This window comes from Balearica regulorum, chromosome 1 (genome assembly GCF_011004875.1).
Source record: "Balearica regulorum gibbericeps isolate bBalReg1 chromosome 1, bBalReg1.pri, whole genome shotgun sequence".
Classification (NCBI taxonomy): Eukaryota; Metazoa; Chordata; class Aves; order Gruiformes; family Gruidae; genus Balearica; species Balearica regulorum.
In genome coordinates this window covers 187,851,999-187,871,397 of record NC_046184.1, presented here as the reverse complement: position 1 = coordinate 187,871,397, position 19,399 = coordinate 187,851,999, and the positions used below count along the sequence as shown (strand labels likewise).

The 19,399-nt window shown below is 38.7% G+C and overlaps 2 protein-coding genes across 2 annotated transcripts in view; one reads left to right on the top strand and one right to left on the bottom strand.

Moving 5' to 3' along the window:
* Window positions 1-19,399, bottom strand: part of RB1 (RB transcriptional corepressor 1) — an 82,722-nt gene that overhangs the window by 33,650 nt on the left and 29,673 nt on the right. The window contains exons 14-17 of the mRNA XM_075741840.1: window positions 18,746-18,802; window positions 18,625-18,656; window positions 18,471-18,547; window positions 18,053-18,255 (exon numbers count right to left, since the gene is read on the bottom strand). Of these exons, the coding sequence (XP_075597955.1) occupies window positions 18,053-18,255; window positions 18,471-18,547; window positions 18,625-18,656; window positions 18,746-18,802 (369 nt within the window). The remainder of the gene's footprint in view (window positions 1-18,052; window positions 18,256-18,470; window positions 18,548-18,624; window positions 18,657-18,745; window positions 18,803-19,399) is intronic.
* LPAR6 (lysophosphatidic acid receptor 6) lies at window positions 288-3,397 on the top strand. The gene has a single exon (XM_010311980.2). The coding sequence runs from the start codon at window positions 1,072-1,074 to the stop codon at window positions 2,092-2,094; it is 1,023 nt and encodes a 340-aa protein (XP_010310282.1). The 5' UTR covers window positions 288-1,071; the 3' UTR covers window positions 2,095-3,397.

Sequence of the window (19,399 nt, the reverse complement as noted above, 5' to 3'; positions counted from 1 at the left end):
AAACAGAACTACTCAGCTGATTTCTAGTGATTAACATGTTATCTATCACAAAGATATCTATCAAAAATGTAACATTAGTTCAGTCTTACATAAAATATAAAATCCCACAATTACTACTACCCCCTCCAAAGAAAAACAGAAATTTTAAGGCATGAGAGTTACTCAAACACTGAAAAGATTTCATGATGAAACTTCTGGACTCCAGCAACATTGAGAAAGAACCTTCCAGGGAGGAGGGAAAGAGTTAACAAGAGGCTGCAGCTGCAGCAGCAGCACTCTGCTGGTGACCATTTGCACGCCTGCGAGGTACAGTCCCAGCAGACACATTATCAGATTAGGGGGAAGGCAAACAAACTGAATTGAAACCTTTCTTCAGCAAGTCCGACCTCTTCTTCCTGTGATGTCATGCTACAAATTGCCTGAGTTCTTTTCTGTCCTCTCCAGAAGGAACCGGGCTGGCGAGAGGAGGGCTGTGCTCTGCAGGAACAAACACGCTCTGGAATTTTGTTTCTGCCCTCGCAAGCAGCTTGCTTCCCGCCCCGTGGGGCGAGCGAGGAAGCAAACATTCTGAGGAGCCGAAAAGCTCGTTTTACAGAAAGAAGGCTGAGGGAGAAATGCAAGTGCCGACACTTCGCGGCATCCAGGAAATGGTTTTCAAAAGCATATGTTCCCTGTAACTTTGGATGGACAAGACTTTGCCATCGTGATCTGCGGCCGAGAATGAGGCAGAAAGTTCTACGACGGCTTCATTGAATCGAGGGGGGAAAATGGAACTAAGCAAGCTTTGGGATGACCTCATCTGCCACAAATGACATGTTTTTTTGACTTTCAAGGACTTGCGATGTGATTACAAATAGCACTTGGAAGAGAAGAGTGACCTCCCGGTGATTACTGCTGGAGATGTACTCCCCTGCTACAGAGCTTGTGGTTCTTCTCTGAAGCTTTACAGGGCAAACTTCCCAAAGCACACAGTTCAAATACATCTGCAAGTTCTTCTGGAATTTAAAAAAAGTTCCAATACAAATACCAGAAAAACCTCCAAATTGCAGGAATTTTAAATATACCATTATAATGGTAAGCTCTAATTGTTCCACTGAGGACTCCTTTAAATATACTTTATATGGGTGTATCTTTAGTATGGTGTTTGTTCTTGGCCTCATAGCCAACTGTGTGGCTATCTACATTTTTACTTGTACTTTAAAAGTGCGAAATGAGACCACAACTTACATGCTTAACTTAGCAATATCGGATCTGCTTTTTGTGTTTACATTACCCTTCAGGATTTATTACTTTGTAGCGAGAAACTGGCCATTCGGAGACATTCTTTGCAAGATTTCTGTCACCCTCTTTTATACAAATATGTATGGCAGCATTTTATTTCTGACTTGCATAAGCGTAGATCGCTTTTTAGCTATAGTACACCCTTTTCGATCTAAGACTCTCCGAACCAAAAGGAACGCAAAAATTGTCTGCGTTGCAGTATGGATAACTGTGTTAGCAGGCAGCACACCAGCAAGCTTTTTCCAGTCTACAAACCTCCGTAATAATACGGCAGAAAGAACATGTTTTGAAAACTTTTCGGAGGACACATGGAAAACCTACCTATCCCGGATTGTTATCTTCATTGAAACAGTTGGGTTTTTTATTCCACTCATCTTGAACGTGACCTGCTCCACTATGGTCTTACGGACTTTGAATAAACCGATTACATTAAGTCGGAATAAATTAAGCAAGAAAAAGGTACTCAAAATGATTTTTGTCCATTTGGTGATATTCTGCTTCTGCTTTGTGCCTTATAACATTACCTTAATACTTTACTCTCTTATGAGAACACAGACCTGGATTAATTGCTCAGTGGTAACTGCAGTCAGGACTATGTACCCCGTTACTCTGTGCATCGCAGTTTCGAACTGCTGTTTTGACCCTATAGTCTATTACTTTACATCGGATACAATTCAAAATTCGATAAAAAAGAACCGGTCCACAAGACCACGGGACACCAGATTCTCTGAAAGGCCAGTTTCGGAAAACTTCATTCAACACAGCCTTCAGACCATAAAAATGAAAATATTTGACAGTGACTCTACAATATAAACTGTATTAAAAGACTACTAGGACTAAACTGGAATCAGAAGCCTGCACATTTCTTCAGCTGTGGAAATATATTCTGATATGTAAATGTTACACTTCCTTCACATCAGTAAAGTTTATAAGACTGTAAAAGTGTTAAGCATAATAGTATACAGAAAAAGTATTTTAAGAATTTACTTCCACTGTCTATTCTGACAGGTTGCATGTCAGCAACAAGCTTTTGGTTTCAGATTAGGTTAACCAAAGTCCAAAGACTGTCAAGTCAAAACTAAATTAAAACATAGGTGGCTTTTTGTTTTTCTGAAGTTAAAACAATTGGTCATTTTTTTTATAATGATATAGGTTTCCAAGTTACTGAGAACAGGGATGAAACTACCTGCTTAACACTGCACGATCCAGTTGCAGAGGAAAACAGCACCATATCGATCACATCACTTCAGCTACTGTGCCTGCTCCGGAGTTCCCTCTTCTCTATCTTCCACCTTTCTCCTGCACCTTCTTTATTAGGGACCATTACGTTCATAGGAGACTTCGATCAATGGGCTACAAGGACTTTATTTCTCCCAGGTTTATCTGACAAAATAGATGCTCTCTCCACAAGCCTGGTCCCCGTAAAGAAATTAAATCTTCTGGTAGTTTAGGGCATCTGGAAACAACTCAGACAAACTGGTTTTTCTTCTCACCTCTGTCTCAGATGTCTGTGTAATTATAACAAAATAACCTCTGATGACTGAAGTTAGTGCTTTAGGTATAGTACCACTTTATTAAACTCTTTTGTGAGAAGTTCTTCAGCTCAACACGGCTTTTGAGCAAAATAACATCCTCCAAATAAGGTAACTCAATCTCAAAGTAGTAGTTTCTTAGAAAAACCATGCCTTTGGTAACTAGAAATGAGCATGTGCACCAACCCAAATATTTCTTCTAGGAAATTATTTGGTGTCCCATAAAAAAAATTCAAGACAGTAATTTTTAGAGTGAAACTTCCTCTCAGTCTTTGTGTCCTAGACCTATTTTTAACATAGGCATTTAAAATTTCAAATATTATTTTCTGGCAAACTTTATAAAGTATAAAAGTAAATTACTTGGGGTTATGTGCTGGCAAAATTAACTGAGACACTTTGAAAAGTCAAAGCCACATAAAAGGACAAATCTACATATATTACTGTTACAAACAGAAATATATAGACAAGCGTGCTTTACAACATCCTGCTATGTATGTTTCCCAGCTATTAGAACATTGTGTACATTTTCCTCAAAATTAATTTAACATGGCTGTAAAAATTAAATAAATATTTTGAAGGTAAAAGTAAGTACTAAGTGTTGGTTTTTCCTCCCCAAAAACAATGGAGTCAATAAGAAGAACAGATTTAAAATGAGTTTGCACTTTAGATTTAGGGCAGTCAGTTGCAACACAGGTATAACACTGAGGCATTCTGACTTTAGGGTATATGGAAGTGTGACTCAATGTTGGAGAAAACGCGTATCGAGCTGTCAGAGTGTATGATATGTTACCTGATTGACTTCCCTTTGCAAAGGTTTTGCTTGTTATAAATCTATTGTACGTTGCCTACTACCGCTGGAAAAGTGAGTTACTCGGAGACTGCTAAAAACTAATGCTGACTGAATCTGAAGTTTAACAGCATTTTAAATCTTTATCCGTGCAACTTATGAAAGGAAAATTCAAATAGTATGAGTGTAAGCGACAAAGATAGCAGAGATATAAATCTGCATAATATCTGAAAATAGGCAGTTATCTTAGTTGGGAATCCTAAACTCTTCTGATTCATATTCAGCTTCAGAAAAAAAAGCAGACGAAACCCCCAGCATAAGTAGAAATTCTGTATGTTTTCCATATGTCACTGACAAAGCCAAAGTTAAAAAGCCAGATATGTATCTCTAACATCTCAATGCATCTCTCTCTAAAGAGCCTGTTTAATATTAGACTCCCTCCAAAGACTTTGAGTCTAAAGCCCTTAATGTTACTGCTGGGCTATGTTTCTAGGCTACTACTCTCCCCGAGCTTGGCAAAGCTGTTACTTGGTTGAGTGACAACTTGTTCAGCAACACCTCTGCATTACAGCAGCGAGCACGCCTGAGCCTTGCCCTGGTAAAGAGAAGCTGCTCTTTCTGAGATTATGAAACTGCAGAAAAAAAGAATTAAAAAAAAATCAAGGACTTAAAAGCAGAACAAGCAGATAAAGCCACGTGTATGGGTACTTCCATTTAAACCAGACTTTCCTTGGTGTATTAGCTCAAAGAGCTTGGGAAAGCACGAAGAGTAGCTCTTTCTGCCTTGCGCTCGCTCTCCAAAGCAACAGCTTCTGCTTTTTGCCATAGCGTAACACAACGCAGTACAATTGCTTTCCGACCAGTTAACAGCTTGTTATCTCGAAACTGTTTGAGGAAGCTTTCTATTTTGTATTATTAAACATACTTCACTCTTTCCACAGGAAAAACCAAAACCAAAAGAACAGAGTCAAAAAAGCAACACCTGTAATTTTGAGAATCTAACCATTACTTGAGAAATTCCTGATTTGACTGATCCAGAAGAGTGGGAGTGAACCTGCACCTCCCACAACAAGCTGATATAAAGCCAAACTACCAGCTATTCAGGACTGGACAAGGTTTTCTCCACCTTTTCTGGTTCTGCAACAAGATTATCCTGGAGAGCTGTGGATGGAGCAATGTTTTCACTGGTACATTCCTGAATAGCTGCACTCCTTTCCTCTGCTCCTCCTGCCTTTGATACCAACTCTTCTGTCTCTCCAGTAAAGGCTTATGGCAAAATTTTAATCTAGATGAGGAGTTACGCTCCTAAGTCATGCCTAGGCATCTTGAATAAAAAAGGTTTATATTGTCAGAACTCCTGAACATCTGAATGTGTTGCATCCAGTACTTCCTAAAAGTATATTATTTTTACTCATATGCCTATGCAGGAGGGGATTAGAGTTCAGTTTTAGGATCAAAACTTACAAATTTGTTCTCTGTGGTCTGGTTTCTTTATCTACGGAGTGCAGATACTGTGCACTTACCATAAAAATAAAAGTAGTGAAAATTTAGTTGATTCCAAGAATTTTTTTGATCTAAACCAAGGTAGGCAGCTATTGATAACTAGATAATTAACCAGCAGTTTCAAAAGACAAGGAAAAAGAAACAGACTTTCTATCAACAACTCTGATTTACCTCAATACACCATTACTTTAAAAGCAAAAGATTTCCCATTTTATACTTTTTGTATTGAGCTTGAAATTTTAATTTCTGGCTTTCTCAGGAAAAGAACGCAAGTCAAAATTTGTTTCACTCAGTATATACATCTTTGACATTTAAAGAATACCAATTCAAATATGTCTTTATATTTTTAACCTAAAAGTGCTTAAAAATAACCCATAAATGATACTTAAGGCAGGTAACAAATCCTTAACTGGAATCAACCTCCAAACTTTTATTTCTCCTAAGAAAATAACCTCAGTCATAGAAATGCAAAGATTGAAAAAGAGCCAGCAAGATCAGGTAGAAGATATGAACGGCCGTACTGGGTCAGAGCCCAAACGTTCAGCTAATCTACAAGCCTGCCTCCAGCAGTGGCCAAGGCTGTATGCCTGGGGAAGGAGATAACAGTAGCAGAGGCATACGAGGATTTCTATCATCCAAGTGCTGTCCCACTTCATCAGTTGTATCTCAGGATAATGAATTTTTTTTCTTCTGTGAGCTTGTCCTATCTCCCTTTGAACTTGTGTAATCTCACTAGAACAGGTTGCCCAGAGAAGCTGTGGCTGCCCCCTCCCTGGGGGTGTTCAAGGCCAGGTTGGATGGGGCTTTGGGCAACCTGGTCTAGTGGAGGGTGTCCCTGCCCATGTTCAGGGGGGTTGGAACTAGATGATCTTTTGAGGTCCCTTCCAACCCAAACCAGTCTATGATTCTATGATCTTTTTAACATCCACCGTATTCTGCAGTAAAAAGTTCATATTGTGTGTGTGGAGGGGGAACAAAACAAAACAAGTAAGAACCTCCTTTTGTTTCAAACCCACTAGTTTCATTACTGCCTCCTTATTTCTTTTGTAAGAGGCAAGGAACACTTGATTGCCATTCAGCCTTTCCATATCACTCCTTCCATCAGTCTTCCATCGTCTCTTGCAAATGAGAAAGTGATTTTCATTTGTAATTTCAACCAGCATCATCGCCAAAGATGAGGTTTTTCAGAATTACATAAATAACTCATCTAAATCTATAGTGAACCCAGTGAGGTTCACTGTGATAATTTTGAAAATCCCACTTGAGCATAGTATCCTCTAGCATTATTTATTCTTCAGAGTTATTTTCTAGGAGTTTTATCAATGAAAAGCAATTTGTTCATACTTTTCCAGCAGTAAATGTAATATTATAAGGTTCTTGCACCTGGGCAGACCTGTAAATCCTGAATAGTTCCCTTTTTTGCTAGACTATTATACCTCAGGGTTACTGGCATTTGAGCATTACTGACAAAATGAAAGAGGATGTAATTCAACAGCTAAGGCGAAACATAAATCAGAATGATTCTAAATCTAGAAGTTGTAAATGCCTGGGCTGCGTGTGTTAGCCAATTATCAGAGTGCTGAAAAAACTGTACAAATACAACTAACAACCACTGAATTAGCACGTGTTCCGAACGTGCTCAGTAGAGCTCATTTACGATGAAAGCAAATTCAGAAAGCCACGTGTGCACAGTCTAATATTTCTGCAAGAAGCTGGATGGAAAAGTTTGTTCTAGTCCTCTAATTCTGCTTTGACACTGAAGCAATCTGTAGTCCTTCACATTTATCACCTCCCCCCCATCCAGTTCCTGTTATACAACTGCTTATAAAGTAAGCCCAGAAAATAAAACTGAACTTATCACAAAATTAAACAAAAAGAATCCTGCACACATCATCTGGTCTTCTATAAAACCTATCATTTTGTTGGAAAACTAAAAAAAATCCAGAACTGAGAATTTAAAATTATTTTTTCTATTTAACACGCAGTCTGTCCACTCATAACAAAACTAAAAGCTGCCCTGCACTAAGAAGGGGTCAGTTTTCTACAATTTAAATATAAGAATGAAACCACAAGCAATGACAAAGGCAGGCTCTAACAATAAATTCCTATCTTTTTATGAAGACATAAAAGAACACTTTTCCACACACATAACTTTAAGATTTGCCCTGAACCCCACCTTTTTTAAACAGTGAGTTGCTGCCTTAAAGGAAAAAAAATTCTTAAATAACAATGCTAGTAACAGGAAAAATTAATGCCATCTTGGGAATAATATTAAGTCTATCTCATATGAAAACAACTGTGGTTTTTTGCTTTTCAGATGAATTCTGCAAAAATTGCTGCTTTATGAAAGGAAGTCAATTGTGCACATTAGTTGCAAGTCTTCACCCTTCTGTAAAATTATGCAACATTAGATCTACTAATTTTGGGGAGTTTGTCCTGGTAAGCACTTTCTAAAAGCAACCATTAATGTAATAAAAACTGAAGACACTTCAGTGTGAAGTCACTAAGGAATGATACTGGATTACAAAAAAAAAATTACCATTCATCAGAGCATCAGGAACTGCATTTGACTGAAGTTGGAAGCATCTATAATAAAATTTTGATGCTTTTATGAAGTAATGAAAAAAGTACCCACAGCATTGCAGATATTTCTTAATGGAGAAATTTGTTAGGTATATAGCAAAACACGGCAAAAACCTGAGAATACCGATGGTGAAGCAAGTATCAAAATATCTGCCTTTTCAGCCCTAACAAAAATATCTTTCATTAATGAAATCAAATCTAAAAACTCTTGATCTACTTGTTTACTTGAGTTATTTAACATTTTTTATGTGTGAAAGAAACTTTACCACATACCCTGCATGCTCACATTGTGTTTCACATGCTTCTGTGGGTGGTAAGTGCAAAAAAAAAACCAAACCCCAAAAAAACCCCCAGCAGCTATTTCTGTCCAGATAAGATCTGTGAGTTTCTCTGAGCTGCTGGAAGGTGCATTAGGCACAGGCAGAGCATGCCAAGCACGGGCTCTGTTCTTACCCAAGCCAAGTTTAGTCTAGGTACAGTCTAAGTGGGTAAGCTCAAGTCTCTGCTCAGGGCTTCAGGAGCACACCATGCGCACAGGTCCAGACAGTAGCGGCACAGCACTCAGCTGTACCACAGGCACTTGCCAGCCTGCGCCTATCCTGTTCTTGACAAGCAAACCCAACCCAAACGAAGAGCTTGAACAAAACCTAGAGGGATTACCTTTCTGGAGGATGGTGAACGCTATGGCTACTCAACAGTTGCAAACAGAGATCCTCATCCCTGACAAGGGCTTATTACTGGAAAGTTACTGTAAGACATACGCTCAGTGATACAAACATAACTGAAATACCAGACATTTATACAACAGAAAAGCAGGCACAAAAGCACTTATTTGGCCTACAAAAAAAATAATACAAACCCCATGCATTTATGCAACAACTTAAAGAAAATGCAGCAGAGAAACAAAAACCTACTTCCAATAACACATAATTTGGCAGTTTGAGAAGATACTGTTATCCCCTTAAGAGCTTGAAAATTGAGCATATAGCTGGAAAAAACCCTTCGATTTGGAATGTTTGTTTGGCACCTACTTTGCTTCCCAACAGAAGCTAATTAGTTAACTATGGAATGGCTCAAATAACACAGCAATAAGGACAGAAAGAGCAATAAAAGCTTATGACAGTTATTCAGGACTGTGGCTCAGATAAAATAAGACCGAAAAAAAAAAGCCCAAACAAAACAAAACTTCCTTCTACCCACTTCATCAGTTTTGTTTCACTACAAAGATGTACAAAACCAGAAATTTAGAGAGCATAATCCCATCCTAGGAAGAAGCAGCAGGGACATGGCCACAGAATTTAACCCAACCATTATTTACTTTTGTATTTAAGGAGACAGCTACATCAAATTTGCCCCAATTCAGCAAGATTTTACAAAATTAAAGAACTGCAAGTATATCTCCCTGAATTCTAATATGCTTTTTCCTCATGGGCAACCTTTAAACATTCCTACAAAGTATTTGCAATGCAGATATTGCAATGTTGCATGATAAAAAGCTGAAGTTCAAACTATCTAAAAACAGAGTAGGATTAAAATGAAAATCCTACAGCCGTGGTATGACTGGGACACTATAAACATGGGACACTATTAAAAAATAAATTTGAAAAGCAAGCATTCCCAGAAAACTATTTTTTGTTAAAATGTCAGTAATAATCAGGGCAACCTTAAGGAAAAAAAGACTAAGAAAAAGGGTATCATGTTAACCAAGTCTTATTTCTGTCGCTAACACTGTACTTGGGACCAGTGTAGACACAGGCAAGATACCTTCACACTGCACCAACACAGCCATAAGATGAGCATAGGCTATAAAACCCAGCTCCCTATTACAGTTGTAAATTTACAGCTGGAGAGGTCATGACGCATCCTTTGCTTCTGTATCCACACTGGGAATAGTACATGACCTCCGCATGGACAGAAACCACAACAGTGACTACAGGTGAGATATATAGCACAAGTAGCCACCTAAAGCAAAACTAGGCATAATTAACTACACCTCTTGCTAATGTCCCCTTAATGCTGAAAGGAAGGGGGAAATGCAGTTATGACAACTAATATTAAGCACATGATTCACTTCTACTAACCTTAACAGACAAGCATTATACATCTAGTTTGTCACTGACATATTGAGAGGTACCTTCAGAAAGTGAATAATCCCATTGTAAAATACCTGGTTAAGATAAACAGAATGAATTGCTTTCTACAAGTCTGTCTCAATTATAAAGGGAACCTAAATACCAAAGTTACAGAAGTCTAACAATGTAGGACTCACATCCCCCTAATAAGAGAAACTCTACATGTTAAAGCAGTAGATGAAGTAGAGAAGAACTTAAATCCTATATCAAGAAGGGCATCCAAATTTCACTGAATGAGAACGCACAGCTGCTGTGTCTTAGGTAATCTCTTTGGTCAAGTTTGTACTTGAATCAAAATAGCATCTTAAGGGTTGGGCTGACTTGGTATATACCTGCAACAGATCAATCCATTAATACTGTGCTAATGTAACCAATATCTTACAACTTTAACGAGTGTTTTGTACACTTAGTGAATGCCTACCAAATAGTGAACACATTGCCAACACAGACAAAAGGAGGAAACACGGAACCTCGGCTTTAAGTGTTCTGGTTTCTCTTCCAGTAGCCTAGAGGATTTGCTGAGATGGTAACACCCAAGCATGAATAACAGCTTGAGTCATCTTCACGATAAATAGGAGTGGCAGGGAAGATTTTCAAAGCGATGGTGCAGACAGTGAAGACTATCATTCTGTATTCTTCCTGGTTTTTCAATTTGCCTTCGGCTGTTAAGGCAGATAAAAGTTTCAAGCGTCAAAAAGCACAACATGATTTCTATAAAAGGAAACACTTCAGGAGTTCTAGAAAGGCATGGGATAAACCCTCTTGTATATTTTATTTATGCATTTATTAAAAAATGTGTGTCTGTGTGCGTGTATATATATGCTGAAACGAAAAAAGCATATAAACATATATATATATTTATATGATACTATACGGTATGTTCACAAATACCCAAAAAGACTTCTAAGAATGTGCCTTGTATGATAAAGGCAAAATCGTAAGTGGCTTTCCAGCCACAGTTGTGACAACTGAAGTGTCAGAGCTAATTCATGACCTTAAAAAAATAAAAATAAAAATAAGCACACACAGCAGAAACAGTATGACCCTTTAGCACTATCACGCCAAGCTGCAGTGGTGGCAGTGGCCTCTTTCTCATCACGCACACTTCTGGAACACACTCATGATGCAAGCAGAAATATATTTAGTATGTACAGGCAGAAAACCTCAAATCAATTCTCAGTTCCTTCTTTAAGGTTAAAGCTGCACCCTCCTAACGTAACTTTTTTTGAAAGGAGCATGGCAAGCACGTGAAATGGCATAGCTAGTGACCGTTAGCACACTTTTCCCCCCTGTAAGAAAAACCGTAGAAAATTCCACATTAGAAATCACTGTCCATAGCAACCTCCATGCTGAGACAGGATACTAGGTTGCTTAAAATCCAGAAGATCGCAGGAGATGGGTGATGTCTGCAAAAGCAATCTGATGCCTGCAGTAACTGAGGTGCCTATCTTTACACCAGTGAAGTTCCCTAGATGGTTCATATCCTGCCAGTGAGCATGCTTGCAAATGTTGTCGTTCTGGGTAAGCTGAGGATTTTTTTGTGCCTAAGGCTGTTCCTCATTCACAAATTAGGTATTCCTACATCTAAGGACAGGCAAAATTTAGTAGGCACGAAAGGAGTACATCTGACATACACTAGATTTTTAAGCAAAACCAGCTGCCGTGCAGAAACATGTACAACTCCTGGAGACAGTGAGGAAACGCATGACTCATCTGACAGCGCTGAAGTCACTCGTGGTTGAACCCACGACTATGTCTGTAGTCGGTAACACAACGAGCCACGGCCTGTCCTAAGGCCTTGAGCGCGAGTGGCAAAGCATGGCTTGCACCCACACAGCTAAACTTCCTCCACTTCTAACCCATACCAGCAGCTGAAAATAGTCCCTGAGCTGCACCATGCCCTAAATCTTGCCTAGACATTGTCCAGAGGAGTGCTGATGAATGCCAAAACATGCCAGGGAACATGTTACTGACGAAACACCACTGATGGCTGTGGGGCAATACTCAATCCCTAACTATCGTTCCTTTGAGGCCAGTAGTGCAGATGCATTCCCAATATCCAGTTCTTGCTGCCTGGCCTGACTTGGCTGCCTATCAACAAGGTTTTAGAGTCATTCTTCTAATATAACAGTAAACAATTTATCCAGTAATCTATTGTATAAGATATTGACAGTATGACCATTCCTACTTCTTCCAGTTTTGAAAGGAATGACTTAAGATGTCAAAAATCAAAGAGAAGACTTCAAACTGCATGTAGACACCTCCAGAAGAGGTGTAGGACTTCAGACATAAACCTAATAGAAAACACTACCAAGAAGGATACATGTCACAAGAAAATATACCAACTCCCATTCCTAGATGCTCAATTCCTCCTTACAAGGAGCACAGAAAACTAATTTGAAATTGTACACTGCATCCAAGGAAACAAGCATTTAGCACTCAAGTACTGCGAGCTCCAGCAAAACCGTGTCCTTGTATAATCAAAGAGTAGGAGGCTGCATAGTTAAGCTTGTGCTATACCAAAGTACTAAGGAGTGCTTGGCTTACCTGTAACTTCTTATGGCTTTACCCTGATCTGGATTTCTCTAAAACTTTTTAAGCAAATCTTAAACATACCTATTTAATATATTTCTTCTTACTACACGATCAAAGTAGGTCTGCTGTTATTCCAGCTCAGTGAGTTCGTCATTAATGCAATAAAATATATTCTTTGGGAATACATGGTTTTCCTCAGGAAGGCATTTCTGCCCCAATGAGCTGCATAATTTAAAACCAACACAAGTCTTTGGTGTGGGATGAGGTATTGAGTATAAACATTAACTACATAGTTAGTTGTCAAATACTTACTGCAAACACTGACTTTTGTTAAATCAACATCACATGATAAAACAGTACTGTAGACTTCATTGCAAATGTTTAATTGACAATAGAAACCACAGAGAAGGAGCTGAAAGGAGAAGCACTATGGAGCACAGTTTAGGCAATGCTACGTGGAAGAAGTTATAAATAAAGCAAAGCACGCTTTCCTACTTCTGATCATATTTTAACCATTAAGAGAAGTAGCCTTGTAGAGCCATCTTTATCTTGCATCAGTCATTAAAACTCCAAACCACATTACAACTCTAAATGGCAACACATATCAATATTGGTGTTCCTTCTTCCTTTGAGAAATACAAACACCAATTAGGATAGCAAGTGTTAAAGAGCAGTACAGCCAAAGAAGGCTACAGTGTCAACAGCTGTAGTGCAATGCACTGCTTTGGTTCAACATGTTTGTCTCTCACAGTTGAAGCTAGCAGACGAAATCAGATGGCAATGAACTCCGTTTAGCCTGCCACACTGCACCCTCCCATTCTGTTCTGGGCTGTTGCAGGGTTGTAAAAGGCAATGCAGCTGCCTTTCATCCCTGTTAACAGCAAAAGCTACCACGTAACCTTTTAAAACTGCAGCCTTAGCAGGAATACCCCTTGGACTCCTAGTGCCGGTGCGGATGAATTCACAAGTTAAGAACAGAACATTTACCCTCTGTAGAGCTAACCAGGAAAGTGTGGCTGTGCTTCTTTCTCTAACTTGCCTTACTGGGCTGGCATGAATTACCTTCTCTCTGGACAAGGCTGCAGTTGATCTGCTACTCCAGTGCAGAAGAACAAGATCCTGTCACTACCTCAGTACTGGGCAGCTGAAGCTTGACAGAGCAGAAGGGCTTTACACATCATCTCTAGCCCACTAAAGGCTGGCTTGCAGAAAAAGTATTTTGTAGCGTGGCCCAAACTATTTTAAGTATGCCAAATGTGATGATTTAGAACATGTACGCTCCACTCTTCACCTACTGTGCATGTGAAAAGGCATTTGCAGGAAGCACATTCTCTAAGCAGCAGCATGAAAGAAATCCAATACCTTGCTTGTTCCTCCCCGTTCACAACGGCAGGGAAATACAACCAGATTGCTATGCAGATACAGATAACAAAGATGGATACTCCATAGGTGTTTACTTTCTTGAATGACACAGGAAAAAAAAAGAAGAAAAAAACCCCTCCAAAACCCAAATCATGCTGTTCCCAGAAACAAATGCATTTCAGATATTATAGGTGTTTTGCCCTTAAAATTGATCATGAAAATTGACAGACTTTGTATTGGGTTTACTTCCACTGAAAACCCGTTCTTCCCTGCTTCTTCCTAACGCACTGTAGCAAGCAGTGACCCTTGAGTCAAATATGTGACATGGCAGCTGACAGAGCTTCCTCTAAGGGAAATTCAGAGATTCTGGAATTTGTTCACACAGCCTTAATCTGAGATATTCAAAACAATTTCTTTTTTGACTGGCCGCAAGAGAGATCAATTTGACAGAATTATGAAAAAGGCTGAGCATGAACTCCCAGGCTGGTAGGTAACAAGTTATCCCCATTTCAGAGGGAACAGATTTTAACTATGCCAGCCTTTAAATCATATTTAATAAATATGGTAAAATTTAATCAAATTAATTACAAGCACCTTTAATTTTGAGCCTAAAGTAATTTCAGTTCCCTTTAAAGTTACAAAATTAAAAGAGTGCCCAAAATACTGCAGTGAGATGGAAGCACAAATATTCTACAGTAAAGAAAGAATATTGTACGGTATATTTCTACTTTGCCAATAAAAGTTATGCAGCTTTATTACCATATTCTAAACTGACCTCCACACAATCTGCACCTGGAAGCATCATAACCTCAGTGGTAGACAATATTTGAGTGGGCTTCTTCCTTCAGAGTTCAATAAAGATTTAAGGAAAAGGAAGTATTTTCCACATGATTTAGTCAGTATGGACACTTGCCCCTTTTCAAAATTAAGAATTATTGAGAAGAAATCAATTTTTTTTCCACTCTTTATTTTGTCTATGCTTTTTTTTTGTTGTTGTTAAAAGAAAGGATGACCTAGAAAAGTTTTATCTCCTTCCTAAAGCACAGATGACTAAATCAGCTAGCTATGCAAAAGCAATAACCATATTCACAATGTCTAGCAAAGGAGTGATATATAATCTTCAAATACCACTAAGAAACAGAATCCTTCACATTCATTCAACAGAGCTTGCAAAGTCAGATAAAGGTCAGATGCACTTAAGATTTTTTTTCTTCAGAGAAATTATGCAAGGCTTTTTTCCTCACAAAAGCTCTGTGACAAGTAAAACTACAATAAATTCAAGCTATTCTGCATTCAATTGCTTTAAATCTCATATTGAAGTCCTGCTTCCTAAAGCAGTCAGGAGAATGAGGAAAGACTAGATAAATACAGATTTGACTTTCCAAAGAACAGACAAGCCTTGTAATGAAATGTACTGCCTATGGGGGAAGGTAAGAACTAAGCAAAAATATATGGCAAATAACTGGAGGAATCAGAGCTGGATTATGGAAATATTTGTAAATAAAGGTATTACAAATGTTTCTATTCCTAAGCTTATGCAAAAAAATTTTAGCTTAGTCATTTACTCATTCCATGCTTTTCTTACTTCTTCTTCATTTTAACATTAAAAAAACCAGTACCAAAAAACCACCCAACATTCTCTTACCACATTAGGAAACTTGAATCTTCTTGAGATTCCATCTCTTTTTGGATTATCAGGTCATTTGTTTAAAAATTAACACAAAGCAATCACTTATGGTGAGATATTCTTTATAAACTAGTCAATAGTCATCTGGCTTTTCTCTCCTCCTATGCAGCGTGTTTGGAGACAAGAGATACTTACTGGTATGAACTATACTTTTCCAATTACCTACTCTTTTTTTGAAGGAATTGCTAATTAAGTAGACACTTTGTAAATCTTATATACCATTACATGCTTTGTTCACTAGCTGAATCCTTCTGGGACACCTGACCTGAACAGCCTTGCCAGTCAGCCACAGAAGCATTTTCTCCTGTTGCTAATACATTATATTTTTCAGACTAACCCAGTCAATATTTAGATATGGGGCCTGGGTGGATTTTCTGCCCTAGAGGACTCGCAGCTTTACGTTTCTACCTGCAGCCTTACAACATACAGGCCTCGGGTCCTTCGCTGCAGTGACCCAGTGACTCAGCAACACGTTTTAGCACAGGTAATGTTTCGCCACCGCTACACAGTCCGCTCCTTACAACTCGCAGAGTTTTCCCTTGTGGACAGCTGGAAGAGGCAATGGAGGCCAGTGGGGAACCACAGGGTGCCTGCACACTGACTCCAACTGCCCGTAGCTGGCTGCCTCAGCTTTTGAGGGAACCTGGCCATGCCCTCTAGTGACAAACCTCCAACTGCACACTGTCCAGGTGAGACACAACGTGCAGGTCGATGAAGCAGAAGGGCCCTTGGATATGTGCACTGCACATTTCTTTTTATCCCCTCCACTGTGCTCCACTCCACATCTACTGGCACTCAATGATCGTGTTGGCCCCTTCCCACTGAGCTGCTCTATTCTATTAACACTCAAATCAGCTAAATAAGCCACCCCAAAATAGTACCAAACATACATCTCTGGAAACTCAAGAAGATAGATTCAGTACATTAAGATACATTTAAACAGAGCACTCAGGAAACTTGAAATAATCCCGTGCTGCTTGCTGACATTGCAATTTGTTTCACAAACGCCTGCAACTACACCTGTAATTTTTTGAAAACACAATGCTTTGGATTCTCCAGTCTGAAAGTCCGAAATCCAAATCAGATTATCTGCATGCCATGCTTGAATTAGTGGGTAGAAATTGGTAGATATGGCCTATTGCTGATCAGTAAGCTGACTTCAAACTGATTTGCAGAAGGCAGCAGGAGCCACTTTTTGCTTGTAGAGTGTCAAACTTGGCTACCTGTACCTCTGCCTTTTGTCCTCTGAATGTTACAATTCTCAAAGAAGCACTTTTTATACACCTGCAAGGTTCTTAAAGTACTGCCTGCCTATTGAAATACTGCCTCATTTTCCCTGTTTCTGTACGCTCTGGTAAAATGCGCTCTGCCTCAAGTGCTTTCAGGCAGCGTTACTCAAAGAATAGCAAACCCACAAATTCATAGAGCAATGGAGAAGCCATGGGCATTTTCCTAGACACCAAAAAAACATGCAAAAGCATTACAGAGAGAAAAAAATTATGCTCTAGTACAGCAGCTCAAGCATTGCACGAAAAATCCTGGGGCACATCCAGGGTTGTGGTGACAAGCGTGGAGCTGAATACACAAGTCTTGGTTCGCCCAACGGAAAGGTCACCTTCATAACACGGCATATTCAGGGAGCTGCCTGACACATGCCCATTGACTTGAAATCAAGTGGCGAAGGCTGGTTGGCACTAGGAGGTCCACCAGATTAAATCGCTTCCATACACCCCTGAGGCCAGCACGCCTCTCCTGAGCTAGAAACCTGAACACAGATGGGGCTCCTGCTGCTCAGGCACCACGATGTCCCTCAAACCCAAGAGTACAACTCCACAGCTTGGTGAAGTATCACCAGTACTAGAAAATTGTTCACTTCTCACTCTGAAGTCATACGCAAACCAAATGCAGGTTACCCTGACAAGAAAACTTGCTTCACGATTAAACTATCCCATCATCTATGGCATACTGTGTTCTTTAAACTTCCCAGAACTGTAAGATATGGGATGGGTTCTTAAACAGTCGCTTTATATCTCTGGTCAAAATTAGCAGTCTTTACAGTCTCCTGTTTGGTGGCATTAATAGCATATTTTTGGTTTATAAGTAACACACAATATAAAAAAACAATGTTTGATTTACTGAGATCCGGCCTAAAAAAAACCAACCTAACCTCCCAGCATTTTATTTTAATGGCAGTCAAAAATACCGAAGTGACTGAAGCACAAAGGACAATGCAAATCAATATTTTAAGTACTATTAGCAAGCACATGAGATGCACAGAACTAAAGCCCTATTGCCAAGTGGGAATAGCAACTGGATAAAAATTAACTTACAAATAAAAGCATAGAATTTATTGCCTTGTCTTTGGCACCATTTAAGGGTATTACCTTTAAGATTCATGCCAGACTAGTTAAGATGATGTTGGCTTACAATCACATAAATCAACAGAGCTATGTCGACTTCTTGCCCTGATATACCCTTTTTTCAAAACCTGAAGACATGTCAAAACTAATCTTGTTTTACACTTGTAATTTATTTTGCTAGAAGTAAATTTCAGCAAGACCACAACTTATTTTACAGAGTTGACTGTGAATTCCTTTTTCTAGATATGCATGTTATACATGGACAAATATTACTTTAAAACATTACTTACAGATTGCCAAGCAAGAGACTCCATAATTCGATGTTCACAGCGTTCCAGATGCTTTATCATTTCCCTTGTTAGGCTTGGCTCCGCTTTAATAAAGCTTTCAATCACCTTGTAGAAGTCAAAAGCTTTTAAGTCAAATACATTGAGAATCCATGGGAAAGACAAGTCTGTTTCAGCACTGGTACCATCACTTTGTGAAGCGCTTCCTGCAGGGAAGATGGACTAATATTATCAAGAGTACTACATCCTCTCACTTCTGACATTTTTTCCTTTTTTGTATTTACTGAATCATTGCTAGTTCAGAAATTGTGAGCACTTTTTGGGGTTTTTTTTTGCTATTTACTGTACTTTATGTATTAGAACAAAAGGCAATAATTATCAATATATAATAATGCTATTTAGCACTTCAGATTCAACTTACTGCCATATGTAGCCATGACAACCTCAATAGCACAAGCCAGAAGAGACGTGTGGAAGACGTTATCATTCAGAAGTTTGCTATGGAGAAAGAAAGTTATTAATACTTATCCTAACGCTAAAATAGCAGACTTCAATAACAAGTTAGGGACACATACCTAAAATTCTGCACTGAGAGGCGCTCTTCCTCCTGAAATATATAAATCAAACCAAACGTGTGTATATTCTTAGTATTCGTAAATGCAATGCCAGCAACTAAGCTACCAGTACTAAACTTACCGACTTTAGCATAGACTCCATTACTCTGTAATACAGACGTACTCCAAGCTTATATCTCTGTTAAAAAAGAAGAAATTCAAGAATATTACAAGAAGTTTTAACAGATTACAACAGGCAGACTCTCATGTTTTAACAATTCATAACTTTTCCATTTTTTGGAAGAGCCACTCTAAAGAAATCATTATCCCCAGGTCCATTTGCCAATAGCACTGGAGAGGCCTCAAAGCTTACTAAGGTTTGTGACTAGCAAAACCACATGAAGACTGATTAATCAAGTGTTTATATTGATTCACAGCTAACAGGATAAAAACCAGTGCTGACAGACACAAGACCGTTGAGTACAAAATTGATCGGATTTGTTTTCCAAAATCCTTGTTAAAAGAACACCTCGCCTACTGATTTGTAAGGAAGTGAGTCACCTTGCGCAGTTTTAGGCAAAGTGAACTTAATGAATGCAAATATGTTTCACTAAATATATTTTACCCAGCAATTTTCCCATTCTTCATTAAAGTATTTCCAATATATTTCTACCCAATTACTTTATATTAAGAATAATTTGTTGAATATTATCTTTACAGAGCTTTAGGAAGAAAAATATATGTCCATTCCTCAAGTCAAATCCAATATTGTTACTTTTGCACTGAAGACAGGTAA